At 49.4% G+C, this 22,258-nt stretch overlaps 1 protein-coding gene across 11 annotated transcripts in view; it reads right to left on the reverse strand.

Moving 5' to 3' along the window:
* PCNT (pericentrin) overlaps positions 1-22,258 on the reverse strand; it is a 104,391-nt gene that overhangs the window by 48,195 nt on the left and 33,938 nt on the right. For 4 of the 11 annotated variants that reach the window (XM_043873992.1, XM_043873996.1, XM_043873994.1 and 1 more), the window contains exons 15-28: positions 21,995-22,096; positions 16,229-16,390; positions 11,291-11,442; positions 9,976-10,136; positions 9,650-9,888; positions 7,883-8,045; positions 7,486-7,698; positions 6,204-6,236; positions 4,671-4,900; positions 4,177-4,293; positions 4,039-4,059; positions 2,926-3,132; positions 858-1,028; positions 447-599 (exon numbers count right to left, since the gene is read on the reverse strand). In XM_043873992.1, coding sequence (XP_043729927.1) covers positions 447-599; positions 858-1,028; positions 2,926-3,132; positions 4,039-4,059; positions 4,177-4,293; positions 4,671-4,900; positions 6,204-6,236; positions 7,486-7,698; positions 7,883-8,045; positions 9,650-9,888; positions 9,976-10,136; positions 11,291-11,442; positions 16,229-16,390; positions 21,995-22,096 — 2,124 coding nt within the window. The remainder of the gene's footprint in view (positions 1-446; positions 600-857; positions 1,029-2,925; positions 3,133-4,038; positions 4,060-4,176; positions 4,294-4,670; positions 4,901-6,203; positions 6,237-7,485; positions 7,699-7,882; positions 8,046-9,649; positions 9,889-9,975; positions 10,137-11,290; positions 11,443-16,228; positions 16,391-21,994; positions 22,097-22,258) is intronic. The other 7 variants (XM_043873998.1, XM_043873997.1, XM_043873990.1 and 4 more) reach the window with 6 other exon arrangements.

Consider the following 22,258-nt stretch of genomic DNA (forward strand, 5'->3'; position numbering starts at 1 on the left):
AACTTTGTCCTGAAAACACCTCTGCTAGAACACAGCCCAAAGTAGGGACAGGGTCCTAAGTCATGACATTTTCTCCTCACAGTTTCTGCAACCAGGGAGGTGGCTCTCCTGCAATTTTACTCCAACAAGAATCCTTCACAAGACTGGACTTCGAAGGTGCAAACAAAAAGCAGAGTCTGGTGGGGAGGGGAAGCAGATGACCTTCACTGATCAAGGTGACTCCGATTCCCACTAAGCTGTCCCAAAAGCTTCTCCCCACCTCCACACACACATTAGAGCTGCTGGGGCCACCCTGCGGGCAGAGCCCTGGCAGCACCAAGTCCCTCTGGCTTCAGTAAGGAGGTGCCCTGTGTCCGGGGGCCTGACTCCCCACAACTGCCAGTCCCTCCGGGGCCACAGCAATTCCACGACCGACTGGATGGAGGCAGGGGGTCTCCCTCACTTACTTTCAGACGGGTGTTCCCCTCCTGAAGCTCTCTGATGCTGGCAGTGGTGCTATTGTCCTGCAGGCCCAATTTCCAGTTCAGATGCAGTATTTCTTCATTCTTATTTACTAAGTCATCTTTAAGATTTTCTAACTGTTCTTTTAAGTTCAAAACCTTGCATTAAAGGAGGTAAGCATTAAAAGTTATGTAATATTCTAATTGACCTTAATAATTATTAAAATCACTTCAAAGATTTAAAGCACATGCCAGAAAAACTTATTAGTATCCTATAATCCACACAAATGTTAAAACTACGAAGCAAATCCAGTAGGGACAAGCCCACAAACTGGGTCGCATGGACATCCTGCACACAAGCAGGAAGGCCCTGGCAGACACAAACAGCAAGGGGACGCCCTGCGTGGCCCCGCGCACCTCAGCCTCCTGTTGCCTGAGAGCCTCCTGCATCGCCTCCAGCTGGGCTTCGGTATGGTCGAGACAACCGCCCTCGGGAGGCACCGGGCACTTGCCCTCGTCCCGTCTGGACTGCAGCGCGGACACCTGAAGCAGGTTTTTCATCTGCTGCTCCTGTAATGCCTCTTTGTCCTATTTAAGAAAAAATGGTTCATTTTAGGCAAGTGCTTCAGGAAATCAGGGGCCTCAAACTGCTGTTTGCTGTTGCAGTGCAGACCATACTCAGCCCTCCTGAAGCACACCTATGCACACCTGCACGTGCAGTCACAACACACAGACCCAGCCACGCTCCAGAGCCACACCTGCCTGGTGGAGGGCACAGCCCAAAGGGAGCCACCGCACACCCAAGATTCCCCTGTGAGGAAGTTAGCCCAGTAACTATTCAACCCGGCACAAAAAGAATCTCTAAACTGTTAGCAATTTTTTAAAAAAAATCAGAAACAACTTGCCAAAGAACAGGACAATGGCTGATAATACCTCTGTACAATGAAGGTGAACAGCCCATTAATAAGTTTTCCAGGAACATTTAACATAGATAAAATATTAAGTGGGGAAGAAACATGCATTCAAAGTTGTACATGTGGTTCAACTCTATAGAAGAAATAAAGGCGTTTTCTACACCCATGGTCCCTAAGCTCGGCAGCTGGAGTCAGGGGTAAAACTGCCGCGAGCAGGCTGGCAACTGGGGCTGAGGGGCCTGAGCCAGGGGTCCCATCTACACAGCCTGTCCTCAGGAGGGGTCTGCACTTCTTCTAATGGTTCCCAGTGGTGTTTTCAAAAACCAACTCTCCTCCTGGAGGCAGTATTTTCTCAGAGCCAAAACAATGATGCCAAAATAAAATTTCTCACTGAGTCTCAGAGACTTTCCAGTTAGTAACTGTGAAACTTCCAATGACACAAAATAGAAAACTTGATTCCATGAACCAAATGCACAGAGGAGGTCAGCGCTGACCAGGAGGCCCTGCTACCCCCTCCACCCACCCCCAATCAAGAGATCTGCTCACACTCATCCTACACCCTCAGACACAAGAACTGGTACATCATTGACACAAAATTCCAAACTACAACGTGAAGAACTGTCATTGGAGGTATTTTCACTGGGGAACTGACAAATTCGTAACTCAAAAACTAAAATAATTATAACTAGGCTCTATGTGTGTAATAAAGCAGGATTTCTAAACCTGAAATCTTGAACCGCATGTAACTAATTACTAAGGATAAACTCAGAGTACCTGAGAGACAAAGGAGTGCTAATAAAAATTGGTACAAAACGCTACCACTCTAAATGCGACACTGTGACTGACAGTAAGCACAGAGCTCCTGGGGCCTCCTGAGCCATGAGAGCAAAGGCGGTACCCTGACATTTGTAACCAGCCCCTCCAGCCACACCTGAGTCTGTCACTGAGGTGACTTTGGGGAAGCCTCCGGGTCACCGATGGTTGGGGACTGGCTGCCAGGGTGGTCGACCACGTGACTGAAGGTCAGCGCTGTCAGTGTCATCCTGACCTCCGGGAGGGGAGATGGGCTGAAGGTGGACCCCATCCCCACAGGCTGCACCATGAAGCCTCCACCAAGTACTGCCCTCCCCACACCTGCCCTCCGCAGCGCCTTCACCTGGCGGGTCCCGACCTGCATCTTTTTACAGTAACCTGGAGGGTCAACAAGTAAAGTGTTGGAGTTCCGTGAGCTGCTCTAGCAGATCTACTGAACCCCAAGCGGGGGTCCCGAGACCCTCGGATTTATACAGGCTGACCCTGAGGTGGACGTCTGGGGGCGGGGGCACTGCCGCGGGGCTGAGCCCTGAGCTGTGAGGTCTGGCGCCACCTCCAGGCGGACGGTGTCAGAGCTGAGCTGCATGGCAGGACACCCAGCTGCGGTCACTGGGGCCGAGAGGCCCCACACGCTTGGCGACTGTGTCCACAGCACAGGGAACATACAGCAGAGGGTCGAGGCAGGGGCAGAGGAAGCCCCAGCCCAGCAGCTCAGGGCCCGCAGGCACCTCCACCAGTGGCAGCCCTCGCGTGCTCACCTGCTGCAGGGCCCGCACGGCTCGCCGCTGTGTCTCCAGCTCTTCTTGGAGCTGCAGCAGTTTTCTCGTGGTGCTGGCATTCGTCTCCTCCAGACGCTTGATCTCCTCTCCCTGGATCAGTACTTGTCTGTCTACCAATTCTTTCTTTAGAATCAATTCGTTAAGTCCATCTGATTTTTCTCTCAATTTTTCTTCTAACAATTCAACCTAAAACAACAAAAAATACTTCAGAAACAATAGTTTTTAAAAAATGCCCCACCTTCCAAGTTAAAAAGTACAACACAAAGGTGAGAAAACTGACCTGGCTGCACAGTGAAGCGAAAGAACATGACAATTCTCCATAAAAAGACACACAAAAATAATAGCACAGAATTTGTTAGTAAAATAAAATGAATTTTGATCCTAAGGAATGGAAAGCCACTGAGCAGCAGGAAAAGAACCAAGAACAGATACAGTACCATCTAGGTCAGTGTTAAGAAGCAGGCTGAGCGCAAAGGTTACACCTATGCTCCAACTTCCCAGGTGGCTCAGCGGTAAAGAATTTGCCTGCTAATGCAGGAGATGTAGGTTCGATTCCTGGATCAGGAAGATCCCCAGGAGGGAATGGCAACCCACTGCAGTATTCTTGCCTGGAGAATCCCATGGACAGAGAAGCCTGGCAGGCTACAGTCCCTGGTGTTGCAAAGAATTGGACACGACTTTACAGCTAAACAACAACAATGCTCTGACTGCACAACAGCATGGAGATGACAAATTAGGGACAGAGTGTGGATTAGTGGGCGCGAGGGGTGGGCACTGTTTCCTGTCTGCACGTCTGCACCTCAGGTGCGACTTCTGCAGGATGTCATCACAGGGGAACCAGGTCTTATTTCTTACAATAGCAGGTGAATCCATAATTATCTCAAAATAAGTTTGATTTTTAAAAAGAACAAACAAGTCAACCACAGCGACCTTGGAGAGGAAGCAGCAGACCGATCTGGACCAAACAGAAAGAAGGAAGCAAAGCAAGCCAGAGACAGGGCCCTATGCACGAACCCCCCGTCTACTCATGCAGCAGCAGCACCAAGGGTGCGGAGAGATGGGCAGACACAGACAAGCTCGGAGCGCCTGTACCTCCTTATCCAGCTGTGCCCGCTGTCGTTTCCACGTACATGGAAGGCAAAAACATCATTAGTGACAAAGCTTACAACCATCGTAGAGAACAGCTCCCCCAGGCAGGGCCAGCAGGGGCGAGTGGGTGGGCTGACTTACATGGCTGTCACGGAGGCCCGGGGACCGCGGCCGGGCTGCCTGGCGGAGCTGCTCCTCCAGCCTCTGGATCTCCTGCTGGAAGTCCTCCCGCTCCCGCTCCCGCTCCACCGCTTGCTCCTGTCATGAGGGGCGGCCTGTTCACACGTATCCCAGCGTCTCCACTGCCCAGTGACACCACCCCCTTCTGCCGCAGGAGTGGAGGACAGGGGCAGGGTGAAGGGCCCCTCTTCTCAGGCACCTCGTACGACAGAGCCATGAGAAGGGGTGCAGCTTCCAGGGGGGGACCCAGGGTGGCTTCTGAGACGTGGGCACAGAGAACGAGCAGACACACGGGGCCACTGGAACCGCCCCAGACCAGGGCAACACTCAAGACACACGCCAGCTGAGCTCAAGTCCGCCCTGACGTCGGCACAGGCACTGCTTAACAACCTGGAAGGAAGCTCCCGGCATGAAGATGACCTCTGGTGATGCAAACGTTATCGCTCAAGACTTACGTCCATGAACTGGCGCTGGCGGCGCAGGTGCTGGTCCAGGGAGTCAATCTGCTGCCTCAGGGCAGCGAGCTCCTCGGCCTGCTGGGCACACGCCTGCTGATGAGACAGCTGCTCCTCTAGCTCAGCCTCCAGAAACCGCATCTGGGACAGCAGGGCTGCACGGTCCTTATCCGCCTGCCTTCTGGCCTCCGACTGCTCCTGGGTGAGCAACTCCACCTCCCTCCGCAGAGCTGAAGATGCAGAGCAGAGGGCCGGGAGCCGCTCAGGGTGCGCATCCAGCAGACACAGGAGATCGCTTGTGTCGCTAGCGCCACAGAGACCGGCACGCACCCGCCAGGCCAGAGCAGGGGGCAGCGAGCTCCCCCCACCCCACCCCGCCTGCCACAGGCTGTGACCTGGCAAAGGACAACAGCTGCTTCTGCCGCCTCGACCTGTCAGACCCCAAGCCCACAACCTGCCAAACAAGCCACAGCTCACCCAGAACCCACTGGAAATAAAATGAGAACTTCCATGCACATGAGAAGAGGGGTTGGGGATTACACATTTCAAACAAAATTTGGCTAAGATAAAAAAATTTAAAGCCGGAGGAGAAAATACATCTTTGGTGTCCCCAAATGGCGTTATCAAGTAATTTTCTAGGAATTATGCCTTCACATATACTCTCCAACATGGAAATATAAAATGTGACTTGAGACCTCCACCTGAGGGACTATCAGCCCGGCTGGAAGGTTCCTAGCTGACTCGCTGAACGTATGGGCTCCCCACGTACCAGGATGATACGTCCTGAGGAAAAGGTTGAGCCATCAGCAAAGTTACAGCTGACCTAACGTGGACGGGTGGCAAGGCCACGGGGGCAAGGGAACGGGCAGGTTCATGAGCAGCTTTGCAAACAGGGTCTCCCTGAGATGGACCCCAAGGTGCTGGTACCAGCTGGAAACTGAACCGTTAAATCCCTAAGTCTGCATCTACAGTTCACCAGCATTCAGAAGTTAGCTATTTTGGTTTACATAAATGTCAGTCTTTTGTGACAAACTACTGTCCCCACTGACAGCATTCTCAGTAAGTTTTCATGCTAACGATGCAGCAATGAAGGCAAATGGTCATGAACGTGCAGTTAGAACAACACCATTCACAGCTTGGGAGATGCTGCAACGGTCAGCGTTGCCTGGCCAGCCACCCAGACAGGGCCTGCCTGTGTCAGGGCCACTTGACCTTCATCCAAGTAGGGCAGAGGGCAGGCATCCACATAGCTGTTAGGGCCTTGCCAACGGCCAACTCCAGGGCCACAGGCCTTGCAGGGCCCCCAGCCCAGGATAAGGGATGGAGACAGGGCTCCTATGCTCAGGGACTGCACTGGGGGCCCGGAGATGCCTGACCATTTCTCTGTAAGAACACTGAAGATCTAAGCTCCCTTTTATGTAGCCATCTGCCACAAAAGCTCTTAAGTAATTTTACTCTTTAGTAAAAAATTGGCAAAACCTGATGCAAACATAGAGCTGATCACACAGAAATCACTCATTTGCTTCCACAAACCTGAATCCTCGGGTGCTACAGAAACAGGAATGCCTATAAATAAAAACATACAGCACCTTCAGAGATGCAAAGAGGAAGGCTGGTGACTTAGGATATGAAACTCAGAAGTAAGGGAAGGGGACTGTGGCAGGAGATGCCACGGCCTCGGACAAACCTCTGAAACATGCGTGCTTCAAGACACCACTGCTCTGGTCAGAATGTTGTCTTGGGCCCCAGAATTCATGGGCTGGTGTTTAGGGTGATGAGGTCCTGAGGGTGAAGCCTCATGAGGCGTTAGAGCCTTTATTATGAAAGGGGCCTCACAGAGCTCCTGCCCCACTTGCACGTGGACCCAGAGAGAAAGCGTGTCACCAGAAGGTGACCGTCCCAGTGCTCTAGGACTGTGTGTGTGTGTGTGGGGGGGGGGGGGGGGGGTGGTGTGTAACATCTGCAGCGCCCGGCCTCTGGATGGACTAAGGCCACTGCCAGCCTCCATGTGGCAGCAGGTCCCAGTTCCCAGGGGCTTTGGCGCTGACTTTTAAAGACAACAAAGAAAAATACAGGATAGATGGCATCTCCCTGAAGGTGACCATGAGACACTGCAAACTGTATGTCTTCCTACCTAAGGTTAACATTAGACACTTTTCTGGTAATTGTATTTTTAAACATTTATTTGACTGCATCAGGTCTTAGCTGTGGCACGTGGGACTTAGTTCCCTGACCAGAGATCGAACCTGGGCCCCCTGCATTGGGAGCACAGAGTCTTAGCCACTGGGCAACCAGATAACTTCAAATGAAATTTTTAGGTGGCCATTTATCTTGTGAAATGTGAAATAAACCAGAGTCTCCAAGTTGGGGGCTCCAACATGGAGCTGGGGTCACCAGGAGTGGGCTTCACACACGTCCTTGGTGGAGGCCGTGGACTTCAGACTGGGGCAAATGCAGAGATCCCAGGACTCAGCAAGTACTCGGGCCTTTCCCCCGTGACAGCTCAGTGCTCAGGGTCAGGGTTCAGCCCAGACTGGTTCCTGCCCCCAGCTCCACTTAACAGGCTCTGCAGGCAAACCGCCTTCCTCACCCTTGAAGGCCCGCTTGTCACTGTTCCCTCTCGAATCTGTGTGCTGCAAACTTCAATCCTCTGATCCCAAATAAGCACTCTCAGCTCCGAGGACATGGATGCACGATCGCACACAGGCGGGAGACCTCCCGGCCAGGTGACCTGGCAGCCTTTCCTCTGAGAGCAGCCCCCTGCCCTCGAGCAGCATGAGGAGCCCCCCACTCCGGGCTGTGCCCGCCTCCTCACCAGCCTCCCTCTCTCGGGCGTCCACAGCCAGGGCCTCCGTCTGGCTACACAGCTCAGCCTTCTCCTCCCGTAGCTCTGCCTGCCGCCGCACGGCCCGCTGCAGCTGCTGCCTCAGGCCCTCCAGCTCGCCCACCAGGCCCCGCTCGCTCGCTTCCTTCTGGCCCAGCGCCTCCTGCAGGCCAACTTTCTCCTCCTTGAAGCCCTCGATGATGCCTGCAGACCACGGGGGGCAAGGGCAGGGGCAGGCGGGCTGAGTGCCCGTTTGCACAGGGACACACAGGGCCACCTACCCTGAGGCGCTCCCCTCCCCACACCCCTAGGAAGGGCACTGGACCCTCCCAGCCCAGCCTCTTGCCCTCTGGGGCTCTGCTGCTAACCCCCTCAGGGCCGCACTCACCCTCTGCCTTGTGCAGCTCCAGCGCCAGCTGGGCCTTGGCCGTGCTCTCCGCCTCCAGCTGCTCCAGCAGCTCCTGGTGCTTCCTCACCAGCTGTGCCGTCTCCTCGCTCTTACAGCTGAATTCCTTCTCAAAACGAGAATGGATCTGACGGGCTTCCTCCAGCTGTGAAACACATTGGAAGCTAGCAGCTCTCCTTGTGCAGAATTTTGGTGAAATGCTAAACATTGCGTGAGGAACAATGATTCTGATGCCTGATATTATGTCAGTTACTAATGAAGCAACAAGTTGTCAACGAAGGAAAGTTCTACACATGCAAACACAGACAATGCCGCATGGACACACTGTTTGTGACCATCAGCCCCACAGGTGCCTGTGTGGAATGTGGACAGGGAGCCTGGCACACAACAGGGGTGGGCCACCTGGTGACCACAGATGGAGGACAGGAAGGCTCCCGGGCCGTCACCGCAGCAGGCAGGGCACCTGACACACCTGCACGGCCTGACATCCCCTCCTCCCAGCATGGCCACCACGGAGGCCCTCCCCACAACCCCCCTGGCTGCTGGACCCCAGCCTCCCTTTCCTCCCAAGCTCCCCTGGTGGGCATGTCCAGGCTGAGGGTCTGAATCAAAACGCCTACCCCCAGCCATCCTCACAGAGAGCTCAGCACCTGGCCTGGGCTGCCCGGCCTCCTCCTGTACGTCACCAACTCCGCCCCTTCCAGACCACGCCTCTAAGGAAAGCTGTCAGTTTTTCCTTGAAAACAGCCCCCAACAACGCCTCTCCTCGTGCTCTGCTGAGGGCCCCTGTCCATGTGCTCAGCCACTGCTGCCCCTTCCTGCAGCCAATGGCCCTTGGGCAGCCCCACTGACCCCAACCTCATCAGGGGTCCGTCCTCCCCTCCAGCCACTGCCCCCTGCCAGCTCCCACCTCCCCACAGCCCACCCTGCTCCCCCCCCGACACGCCTATGTGCCCTCTGCAGAGCCCACAGTGAGGGGGCAAGATTTCTGAGGCGCGAGCAAGGCCCCCACAGACTGCCCGCATGCTTGGATGTAGGGCCGTGGGCCAGGTCAGACCTGCAGACCGGTTGCCCTCCCAGGAGATGCTCGCACACGGGGACAGTCAAAAGCACCTGGCTACTCATCACCAGACGCGGCCCCACTCTGTCTGGTTTCTGAGAGAAGACGGGACAAAGCCAGAGGAGACACATCTGAGGGTGACACTGCTGTTTGCCTGCATCCACATGTCCATGTTCCTGAGGCGTCAACAGCGACGTTTCATGTGGAAATGCTTGTTTTTTAACAGGGCAACTTGGGGAAAAGGATCTCTATTGTTTTCCATGTTTTGTTAATTGTCTGGAACATTCTAAGAGGTTAACAAAAATATCCCATTCTTCAGTAATAATCTCTAAACAAAATTTTATCCCATTTGGAATTAAACTAGCATGTGAGGTACAGCAAGACGCTGAACACACAGGGTCTAAACTAAGTGTACCAAGGTCTTCTTTTCACTCACAGCAAGCCTACTTCCTCACGGGTTTGGGCTCAGAGAAGACATCTGTTTGAGGAAAGCACGTGGGTGAACGTGGCTGCGAGTAACAGGGTTAGACGACACCCACCTGCACGTCTGCTCGAGAACAGGAACGCTTAACAGCACAGCGCCTGCAGGCCCCTGGGGTCGGTGCAGGCCCCTGGGGTGGGGCAGCTCTGCCATCCCCTCACTCCGCCTATCACCCTTCTCCGCGGGGGAGCTGAAGCCCATGTCTTACCTGTCTGGCCGAGTCCAGGACCATCTCCAGGAGGCCATCCACCGCCAGGCCCAGGCTCTGGAAGACCCTCCTGACAGGCTGCTCGCAGTCCAGCGTGCGCTCTGGGCTCAGGAAGAAGCTCTCACACACGTGACTGCTGATCTCAGCCACCGATGATGTCTCTGCACACTCCGCTGCTGTGCCGTCCGGCTCCAGGGAGGCCACATCAAGCCCCGCCCACACGTCGTCCAGTGCAGGGGCTGCAAGCGAATACACTCAAGGGTCGTGCTGCAAGACGCCCGCCGGGAGCTGGCCTGGGGCCTCGGTTCAGGGCTGTCAAGGCTCACCTGTGGGGGGGCTCTGGCCCCCGGGCTGTGTGGTGGGCGGGCTCCTGTCCTCCAGGCAAAGCCCCACGCGCTCGCCAATGCGGCTCTTCAAGGCAATGGCAGTCTGAAGCGTCTCCCCAAACAGACCCAGCAGCCGCCTCAGAGTATCCTGGAGCGCTCTCCTGGGGTGGTGGGGGGCACAGCGCAGCGTCAGCCGAGACCAGCCCCGCCTGACCCTCACGCAAGCGGCGTGGTGGTGATCAAGGCACTCTTCTGGAGGCCACATCCAACCTGCCAGCTCTGGGGAGGTGCCCCAAGTAGCACAGGGGCTTCTCCCAGAACCTCCCTCTCAGTCGCTCCCCGTCCTGGCCCCAGCGTGACTGTGTAAGCCCAGCCCATCACTGTGGTGCAGTCCTGCTGGCTCTCAGGAGACACCTGTTCAGAAGTTAGAAGTCAGCCCTAACCCATGACCCATGAGCGTGGGAAGGCAGGCTCCCCATCTCTCACTGGGGCCGCAAGAACCACGGAGTTTGGGGTGTCTAGTTCTCCAAGGGTGGAGTCCGGTCTCTGAGCCACAGCCCCCAGACTGTCTGGGGCATGGGGACCCCGTCCAGGGTGTGGTCCCAGGGGCCCCAAGACATCAGGGATTGTTCCCCAATCCATTCACGACTCACAGCCTCACAGGAAGCTGATACCCCAGACCTGTAACATCCCACCTGCAGCCCCCTCACCCAACCACAAGTCAGCTGGAAACAGCATGCAAGGTCCTCACAGAGACGATGAAACGATGGGTGAACGAGACCAAGCCCGTGCGAGGCGCACCGGCCCGCCGCCCCACCTGGTGTCCTCTGACCCTCAGTGCTGTGTGATGGCAGCGCCACAGCACTGAGGATGAGGGTCTGGGGGCAGCGGGGACCCCAGAGCAGCAGGACCACAAGATCCCAGCAGGGCCAGGCTGAGGGACACACAAAGAGGTACAGAGAGGCCAGCCCGAAAGCTGCACCTTCCCGGGCAATGCTGAGGCAGCGGCCCCGACAGATAGAGACACACATAACTGAACAGCCCCTGGCGCACTCCAGATGCACACGAGCAGCAGAGCTAAACCCTGCCTGGCGTCGGGTGGGATGGGTCCAGCAGGGCCTTCAGTGCAGCAGCACACCTTGTAAACTGGCAACACGTGAAGGGCTGCAAAGCGAGGTGGGGGTATGCGGGTGACACAACTCAGCGCCCACCTTGCGGTTTAAGACCTTCCTGGACGGGAGAATCACGAGGCACAGGGTCCTATCTGCCAGATGCCAACATGCACTCCAGCCATGAGGCAGAGGCGGCCACTGACCTCTCGCCGTGGGACAGGTCCACGTCAGCCTTGAGCATCTCTATGAGAGTGGTGCCCTCCTGGTTCTCCCGTTCCCGCCTCTGCTGAAGTTTCTCCAGTTCGGAATGGCGCTCCTCTATCTCTCGATTTAAGGATAAAATCTGGTCTTTCAGCTGTTTAAGAAAAATTGTCAAAAGTCTCAGTTAGAACAATTTAGTTAAAAATAAGTTTCTGTAAGGAACTTTCTTCGTCTAAGAGCAGCTCTGTGGGTTGAGGGGAAGCCAGCATGGGGCCCATCAGGTACACAAAACGCGGGCCTGAGGACAAAGAGGGTGTGATTTTGAAAACAATTACCTGAAGAAGACAAAACAAACAGTAAACGGTTTCAATGCTGCGCCTGGAGGGAACTTAGGAATAAGTGCAGCTCTTATAACCATGTCCCTGGTTATGATGGACTGGAACACGTGGGTCACAGGAAAAATAAAGAAAAGGGAATAAACGGACAAAGAATGGCATGTTTTAAGATGGCAAACAACGACCAAATGGACAAAACAGACACTGAAGAGGAACTGCATTGCTAGCACATGAAATGTGTGCCTGGACAGCTTGAGGCCACAGTGTGGCCCCGGGTGCCAACGTGTGGAAGGCGGACAGCCCTGGAGTGCTGTGTCCGTGGCTGACGGCCAGTGGCAGGCACTGAGCCCATGGAAAGCAGACCTTCTCTCTGCTGGTCCTCCTCCCTCCTCAGCATTTCTATCAGCTCCTCCTCCACTTATGATGGGGTTATATCCCTGGTGGCTCAGCAGTAAAAAACCTGCCTTCCAATGCAAAAGACATGGGTTTGATTCCAGGGTCAGGAAGATCCCCTGGGGGAGGAAATAGCAACCCACTCCAGTATTCTTGCCTGGGAAATTCCATGGACAGAGAAGCTTGGTGGGCTACAGTCCATGGGGCTGCAGAGTCGGATACAACTTAGCGACTAAACCACAACAACAAACCCATGGTAAACTGTGAATATCACAAGTCAAAATGCATTTACCACACCTGCCAATGGACAATCTTGCTGCCATGTCAGTGAACAAAGGATGTTGTGGCCACCCAGCCCCTGCTGCCCTAATGGTGAGCCCTGAAGGGACTCAGGACGGGAAAGCATGGAGCAGCGGCCCCGGGAGCTGAGGTGCAGATCACAGGACTGGCTTCAGTGCGCCCAGACTCCGCATCCGCCCACACACAGACAAGCACTAAGTTCCTTAACTTGAGATGCCCGGTTTTCCTTAATTAACAGCAACCTTTCGAAAGGGAAAAGCAGAGTGGTTTCTTGGTCCAGAATGGCTGTCAGCGCATCGGTCGTTCACCTTTGTGACCACATGGCTGATGCAGGGCTGTGGCTGCCCTGTCCAGCATCAAAGGAGAGTGCTGGACTGCACAGAACTAGCCCCAGAAAGGATGAAAACCCAAATCCAAAATTCCAAGTATGGTTTTCATTGAACATGTATCACTTTCACACCATCGTGAGGTTAAAAAATTCCTAAGTCAAACGACTGCAAGTCAGAGATTGTGTGTATTCAATAACCATTAACCTTAACAAAAGATATGCAAGACCTTTAGGAGAAAATTATAAAATTCAGTGGCAGAAATTAACAAAATCAAATAGAAAGAGATACTCCAGAATCTCAGGATGCCACTGTGCTGCACGGATGCCACGTCTCCCTAAAGGCACGCAGAGGTCGGTGCATTTCAGCCAGTCGCAGCAGGAGACTGACTGAGGAGAAGGGCTGGCACAGCTGGGCTCCTCCATGTGCGGCCCCCAGACCTCCCCAGCATCTGCACTGGGCACCCAGGCACCCAGCCTGACCAGAGGAGTCTAGGAGGGAAGCCAGCGGCTGCCCACACGCACGGGCTTGCTGGCCCCGATCCACTGGGCTGCAAAGCAGGACAAGGACACAGCACACAGGTCTCAGGTCAGTCTCCACGGGAAAAACTCAACTCCCTTCCTCACATCCTCCCTGGTGGAATAAAAAGACAAACTATAAAATAACCTCAAGATTTCTTCAGCAAGGCACAGAAAGCATAACACCGAAGGGAAGAAAAGTAGTAAATTCAGCAATCAAGAACATTCATTCATCCAAAGATGACAAAAGGCCGGGGGCGGGGGTGGGGGTGGGGGGGCGGAATCACAAATTAGAATACAGAAGTACAAAAAAGACTTCCCTAAATCATTAAGAAAAAGACAAACAATTGTTTCAAATAGAAAAAAATGGTCAATAATACAAAAAGGTGTTTCACAGAAAGGAAAACAAGTAGACCACAAACATGGTAATAGACACAACCTTGTCAGTAAACTAAGACCAAGAGACCCCATTTTGCTGCCACAGAACTGGCAAACACTAAAAAGCAAGAACGTTCCAGGTGAAGATGTGGAGTGACAGGAGCCCCAGTGCAGGACTGGCGGGCCAGCCCCTCCTGGTGCCTCCCGGTCTTCTCCCCCCGCCACGACCCTCCCATCAAGCTCCTACCTTGCTTTGTAAAGGTAGATCACTACGTGTATTTCACAATTTCTCTCTTAATTCAGAATTTAACATTTCTTTTTAATTGCACAAGTACTTTTATCAGGATTGTTACTATTTTGGGTCCTTGAGTTATAAAATTGCAGAGGTTGTGAATGACATAATCTCTAACCCTATTTTGCCCACGAGCCATGTTAATTTTAGTATTTTTTACAGAGTGAGAAGTTTTTTTTAAGAATGCATATAATGTATCAGCAGAAATGCCTGGTACACTGAGGAACCAGCTCAAGAAATGCTTTGAAAGGCTCTTTCTTCCTGAGGGACTTCCCCCTTCATCTAAGTCCTGGGGCCCTCCGTGCTTGGCGGCACCCTCCCACACCTCATCATCCTCCTCCTCAGGGCTAGGCTCCCAGCACTGGGGTGGGGGGTGGTGGTGTCTGCAGCTGAAACATGCCCCTTGACCTGCGACTGATACTGATAAAAATTGCTGTGGGTAATTTTTATATCATTGGTGCTAAATTAAGTCAGACACACTGTGTGCAGGGTTCACCGTCTGAAGGCCCGGCTCCACCACTCGGCAGGCAGTCCATGGACTTTTACCAAATTAACAGAACCTATCCGGGGCCTCAGGGTTCTGAGAGGGAGGGAACCCCACAGAAATGAGAAAATTCTGCTTATAATGTGCTTAGCGCAGTGTGTGGTACACTGCCTCCAAGGTGTGATAAAGTTCAAATCCAGTGACCTGGATGATGATAAAGTCAAAGAAATCGGTACTATTATGACTCTGAAAGAGCGCACAGTGGGACAATCTCTGTACACATCCATATTTTCAATAATAATAATACTGGGGAAAAAAATCCAGTTCAAAATTGTCAAGGCCCTCAGTCATAAAAAAAAAAAAAAAAAATGAAATAATGCCATTGGCAACAACATGGGTGGACCCAGAGATTATCATTCTAAGTGAAATAAGTCAGACAGAGAAAGACAAATACCATATGATATTACTTACATGTGGAATCTAAAAAAATGATACAAACAAATGTATATATAAGATAGATGCTTCTCTGGTGGCTCAGTCAGTAAAGAGTCTGTCTGCAATTTGGGAAACCCAGGTTCAATCCCTTGGTCAAGAAGATCCCCTGGAGAAGGAAATGGCAACCCACTCCAGTATTCTTGCCTGGAGAATCCCGTGGACAGAGAAGCCAGTCAGGCTACAGTCTGTGGGGTCACAAAGAGTCGGACATGACTGGGTGACTAAGACTTTCACTACAGGACAGAAACAGACTCACAGACTTCGAGCTCATTAGGAGTCTGGGATTAACACATACACGCTACTGTGTAAACAGGTAACCAACAAGGACCTACTGTGTAGCACAGGGAACTCTAGTCAATATCTGGTAATAATCTAAAAGGTGAAGAATCTGAAAAAGTATATATGTGTGTGTGTGTGTATAACTGAATCACTTTGCTATACACTTGATACGAACACAACACTGTAAATTAATTATTTTACAATTAATCTGCATCACAGGCGGATTCTTTACCATCTAAGACACCAGGGAAGCCCCAGATTAACTATACTTCAACAGAAAAAAAAAAATCAAGGACCTACCTGAACAGATAAAAATGGCTAACAAGCCCATGAAAAGATGTGCAACATCATTAGTCATTAGGGAAATGCAAAGAAAAACAAGATATCACCTCACATCTGTTATGATGGCTATTATTTTAAAAAATGAAAACAAGCATTGACAAGAATGTAGAAAAACTGAAACGCTCCTGCACTGTTGGCAGAAATGCACAATGCCACAGCCGCTGTGGAAAACGGTTCAGCAGTTCCTCAAAAGTTAAACACAGAATTATCACATGACCCGTCAACTCTGTTCCTAGATACACACCCCAAAATACCAACAGCAGGGACTGAAACAAAAGCTCACGCCTCAGTGTTCACAGCGGCATTATGCCCAACAGCCAAAAGGAAGAGATAACCACTGACACCCAGCAACAGATGGACAGATAGACAAAATATGCTGTCTGCATACAATGGAATATTATTATTCAGCCATAAAAAGCCACCAATGTTGATGCACACACTATGTGAATGGACCTTGAGGGCATGATGCTAAGTGACATAAGTCAGACACAAAACAACATATGTTGTATAATTCCTCTGAAATGAGATCCCTAGAGTAATCATAGAGGCAGAAGATACAACAGTGGGTACCAGGGCTGGAGGGAGGGGGATGGGACTTATTTTTAACAAACACAGAATCTACTTGGGATGATGAACAGGTTTTGGAAATGGACAGTGAACACAGCTGCACAATATTGTCAACGTGGTTAATGCCAGTAAACTGTACACTTAAAATGACTGAAATGGTAAGTATTATGTTAAGCATATTTTTACCATACACAAAAAAGTATTAACAAAGAAAAGATACATTCCACATACCTGCAGAATTTGATTATTCTTCTCCTGTAGCTGCAGAGACAAAGATTCTTTCTCTTTTTCGTAAAGAGAATGTGCCTCCTCATGCTCAAGTTTATGTATCTCCTCTTTTTCACGCAAAGCAGCTTTCCTTTCACTTCCAAATTCACCCTGTACAAAAGTATACTATTAACAAAAAATGCCATTAAGTTATAAAATTATCCTCACTCCATTTCTCTGCTGCTCACTAGAATTTACTTCATTCAACAAATACTCATTGATTCCGTACTCTGTATCAAGAGAAATGATCAAAAAGACCTAGGCCACTACCCCTAGTGAACATGCGTTCAAATGTGCTTATCATAGAGAATAAAAATTAAAAAAACCAGCCTGCTACCTTTCCCAACAGTCACATTAAGAAACTTCTGTCATCAGGGTATCATGACCATTAAGATCCAATATATTTAGAAATCTAACTTCCTCTCATTTTAAATGATAAAGTTTCTTCTTAAATAATAATTATTTTTTAATAATGTTCATCTGATGAGTTAGAATATATTAATGAAATAAGCTTTCTCTTTTTTTAAACTACAGAGGTAGTACTTTCAGAATGGCAGAATAAAGATGTCCAAAACATCACTCCTCTATACTGAGAACACTGGCAAAAACTGTCAAAAATCAGCTTCTTCAGAGCTCAGGAAATTAAAGTGTCATTAAAAACAAAGGCTGAGTCACCAGAGAACAAGAAATTTGGGACTTTTCTGGTGGTGCAGGGGTTAAGAATCTGCCTGCCAATGTAAGGGACAAGGATTCAATTCCTGGTCTGGGAAGATTCTACATGCTGAGGGGACACAACTACGCTTGTGTGCTACAACTATTGAGCCCACATGCTGCAACTGCTGAGCCCCCATGCTGTAACTACTAAAGCCCGCATGCTACAACTGCTGCGCTTGCATCCTGCGACTACTAAAGCCCACATAACACAACTGCTAAAGCCCGCATAACACAACTACTAAAGCCCACATAACACAACTACTAAAGCCCACATCCTCCAACTACTAAAGCCCACATAACACAACTACTAAAGCCCACATGCCACAACTACTAAAGCCTGCATGCTACAACTACTGAGCCTGCATCCTTCGACTACTAAAGCCCACATAACACAACTACTAAAGCCCACATCCTGCTACTACTAAAGCCCACATTCTGCAAATACTAAAGCCCACATCCTGCAACTACTAAAGCCCACATGCCACAACTACTAAAGCCTGCATGCTACAACTACCTTGCTTGCATCCTGCAACTACTAAAGCCCAAATGCTAAACTACTAAAGCCCGAATGCTAAAACTACTAAAGTTCCCATCCTGCAATTACTAAAGCCCGAATGCTACAACTATTAAAGCTCGAATCCTGCAACTACTAAAGCCCGCATGCTACAACTCCTGAACCCACGAACCTCAGAGCCTGTGCTCTGCAACAGAGAAGCCATGATAATGAGAAGCCTGTGCACCACAACTAGAGGAAGCATGCATGCAGCAAGGAAGATCCAGAGCAGCCCCCCCAAAATCTTAAAAGAACAGGAAGCTTTGGGTAGTTGAACCTACCCTAACCTCATCAATCCAGTCTTTGGGATCTCCTTGAAAATGCAGCCCAGGGAATCTCTGGTGGTCCAGGGGTTAAGACTTAGTACTTTCACAGCTTTGGGCTTGGATTTGACCCAAGGTTCCACCTCTGATCAGGGAACTAAGATCCTGCCAGCCACCCCCAAAAATTTAAAAAAAAAAAAAAAAATTCAGCCCAGCAGTCATGAGGGGAGGAGGAGGGACAGAATGGGTTTGCAGCTCCACCAAAGCAGCAACACCAACTGTCATTAACTGACCTGTCTGGCCAGCTCATTGAAAAGCTCCATTCTCAAAGCTGATTTTTATCTGATCTGAAGTAGAGTTCTCCTCAACAATCCTATTCCCAAACCATTTGTCAAAAACAATTAGCAACCACTGTTTAACATCTCAGCAGCCTGAGGCAGTAACAACAACCAGAGCTAATAAGAGGGTGATCAAAAAACTTAAAAGGAAGTGAAAGCTCAGGCAGAGACGTAAACTGCCTGCCAGAGCACTGATGGCCCATCTTGACCAGAGCCCCACAGTAAAGAAATAAAATTATAAAATGAAACCAACAGACATTCTGAAGCTTAGAAGTACAATTACTAAATGTTTCACTGGAGGGATTCAACAGCAGATTCAAGTGGGTAGAGGAATCAGCCAACATAAAGATTGGTCAAATTATTACTCAGATTATTCAGTCTGAGGAACAAAAATAAAGAGAAAAAAAAAAAAAAGTAGGCTCAAAGATCTCTGGGACACCCACAAAGACCAACAAACACATAATGAGAATCCTGGAGGAGTGGGCAAAAGGAAGGGGGCAGAAGAAAAATTGAAGATAACGTGGCCAAAAACTTTGCAAATGTGATGAAAAAATATTAATTTATACACAGAAGAAGCTCAATGAACTCCAAGCAGGATAAGCTCAGAGAACCATACCTGGACACATCATAATCAAACTGGTGAAAGATAAAGAAAATATTGAAAGCATCAAGAGAAGCAGCCCAACAAAAGGATTCCTCAACAGGAGTACAACCAGCTCACTTCTCATTAGTAAGTGAAACTGGTGGTCACTCAGTCATGTCCGACTCTTTGAGACCCCTCAAACTGTAGCCTGACATGTTTCTCTGTCCGTGGAATTCTCCAGGCCAGGATTCTGGAGTGGGTAGCCGTTCCCCTCTCAAGGGGATCTTCCTGACCCAGGGATTGAACCCAGGTCTCCTGTATTGCAGACAGGTTCTTCTTTACCGTCTGAGCCACCAAGGAAGCCCTTCTCATCAGAAACCAGAAACCAAATGGCAGCAGGATGCCATGTTCACAGTGCTGAAAGCCAAAGAATGTCAACCAAGAATTCCATATCCAGGAAACAACCTTTCTAAATGAAGGAGAAAATAAGACATTCGCAGATAAATAAAAACAATTCATCACTAACAGACCTTCCTGTGAATAAATACTAAAGGGAGTCCTTCAGGCTAAAATAAAAGGAGACTAGATGTTAACTTGAATACACAAGAAGAAATAAAGAACACTGGAAATGGTTACTATATATGTGAACATAAAGGACAAAACAAATGTAGTTTCTGTTTGTAAGTGTTTTTCCCTCCTATGTGATTTAGAAGACAACTGCATAAAGCAAGGAGCACGAAGTGTACACAGATTTCTTTGTATGACAACATCAGCACAAAGAAGGAAGGAAGGACTGAAGCTACACAGAAGGACAGCTTTATAAACTATTAAAATTAACTTGGTATTAATCTGAACCATATTGTTATATGGAGAGAGAAGAAAGCCTTCGTAAGTGATCAATGCAAAGAAATAAGAGCAAAACAATAGAATGGGAAAGACTAGAGAGCGATCTCTTCAAGAAAATTAGAGATAACAAGGGAATATTTCATGCAAAGATGGACACAATAAAGGACAGAAACAGTATGGACCTAACAAAGCCTGAAGATAAAAGAAGAGGTGACAAGAATACACAGAAGAACTATACAAAAAAGATCTTAATGACATGGATAACCACAATGGTGTGATCACTCACCTAGAGGCAGACATACTGGAATGTGAAGTCAAGTGGGCCTTAGGAAGCATCACTACAAACAAAGCTAGTGGAGGTGATGGAATTCCAGCTGAGCCATTTCAAATCCTAAAAGATGATGCTTGAAAGCGCTGCACACAACATGCAAATTTGGAAAACTCAGCAGTGGCCACAGGACTGGAAAAGGTCAGTTTTCATTCCAATTCCAAAGGCAATGACAAAGAATGTTCAGACTACCCTACAATTGAACTCATCTCACACACTAGCAAAGTAATGCTCAAAATTCTCCAAGCAAGGCTTCAACAGTACATGAACCAAGAACTTCCAGATGTTCAAGCTGGATTTAGAAAAGGCAGAGGAACCAGAGATCAAATTGCCAACATCTGTTGGATCATTGAAAAAGCAAGAGAAATCCAGAAAAAAATCTCCTTCTGCTTTACTGACTACACTAAAGCCTCTGACTGTGTGGATCAGAACAAACTGTGGAAAATTCTTTAAGAGATGGGAATACCAGACCATGTTACCTGCCTCCTGAGAAATCTGTATGCAGGTCATGAAGCAATAGTTAGAACCTGACATGGAAAAACAGACTGGTTCCAAACTGGGAAAGGAATATGACAAGGCTGTATTCTCTCACCCTGCTTATTTAACTTGTATGAAGAGTACATCATGAGAAATGCTGGGCTGGATAAAGCACAAGCTAGGATCAAGATTGCTGGGAGAAATATCAATAACCTCAGATATGCAGATGATACCACCCTTACAGCAGAAAGTAAAGAGGAACTAAAGAGCCTCTTGATGAAAATGAAGGAGGAGAGTGAAAAAGCTGGCTTAAAACTCAACATTCAAAAAACGAAAATCATGGCATCCAATCGCATCACTTCATGGCAAATAGATGGGAAAACAATGGAAACAGCAAGAGACTTTATTTTCTTGGGCTCCAAAATCACTGCAGATGGTGACTGCAGCCGTGAAATTAAAAGATGCTTGTTCTTTGGAAGAAAAGCTATGACCAACCTAGACAGTATAAAAAGCAGACATTACTTTGCCAAGAAAGGTCTGTGTAGTCAAACCTATGGTTTTTCCTGTAGTCATGTATGGATGTGAGAGTTGGACCGTAAAGAAATCTGAGAGCCAAAGAATTGATGCTTTTGAACTGTGGTGCTACAGAAGACTTTTGAGAGTCCCTTGGGCTACAAGAAAATCAAACCAGTCAATCCTAAAGGAAATCAGTCTTGCATATTCATTGGAAGGACTCACAATGATTTTTACTGTGGGTTTGTTTTGTTTTTAATTGCAGCTTTGTTGAGATCATAAAAAGCTCTCTTTTTGAAGTATGCAGTACAGTGGTTTTTAGTATATTCACAAAGTTGTATCTTATTACAAAACATTTGTATCACCAGAGAAGAAACCCCCCACCCATTAGCAGTCTCTCTCCTCTCCCAGCCTCTACCACCCACCAGTCTACTTTCTGTTTCTGTGGATTTGCCTTTTCTGGACATTTTAAGTGAAGGTCACTCACGCTCAGACTTCCTTTCCTCGAAATAGGCTCATTAAAGAAGAAATGGCTTGATGTGGCAGCTACTGAGTCGCCAGAGCAAGATCATGAAGGGGACTCCAACTTCCCCAGATTTATACACAGCTGACTCTAGAAGATGGTGCTGAACCATGATGTTCAACCTATACACATGCCACGAGGCATGCGGTAGGATCTACGACCAGGGATCAAACCTGTGCCCCCTGCACTGGGAGTGCAGAGTCTTAACCACTGACCACCAGGGGAGTCCCATAGATTTTGTTTCAACAGTAAATACACAATCCAGGCTGGCTGAATCTGGGGGTTCAGAGCAATGGCAGATATGGAGGAATCACATATACTGAGGGTCAACTATAAATGACATACAGATTACCCCTAATTCCATGTTGCTTAAGGAACAACTACTTGATGACAATTTCTAAGCAGAAAAGATAGGCTAACTAGTCACTTTAAATATAACAATGAATGAAAAAAGTTGCCTAAAAAACCCTCGGTTTCTGAAACAATGAAAATATGCCTTAATTCTGCATACCAAAATTAATTTAGACTAAAATATTCTTTGCAGATGAGGAAAGATAACAATAAAACAGAACAGCGGCTCCTAACCCAGTACCTGTAACAGTGCGACCTGCTGCTCCAGCGAGGCTTCTGGTTTACGCTCCAGCTGCTCCTCCTGCCCCGCCTGGGGAGCTGAGCACTGGGCCTCGGGCTCCTGCTGAGTGGGAAGGAAGGGCAACCTGAGCCACGAGCACGCACGTGGCTATGTGGGAGGCTGCAGCTCACGCTCATTCCACGTGCTTTCACTGTGCCGACGCATAGGACCTCCCTATACACCACTGTTCCACATACTGCCCGAGTAAACTCTGTTTTAAACAGT

This window comes from Cervus elaphus, chromosome 19 (assembly GCF_910594005.1).
Source record: "Cervus elaphus chromosome 19, mCerEla1.1, whole genome shotgun sequence".
NCBI lineage: Eukaryota > Metazoa > Chordata > Mammalia > Artiodactyla > Cervidae > Cervus > Cervus elaphus.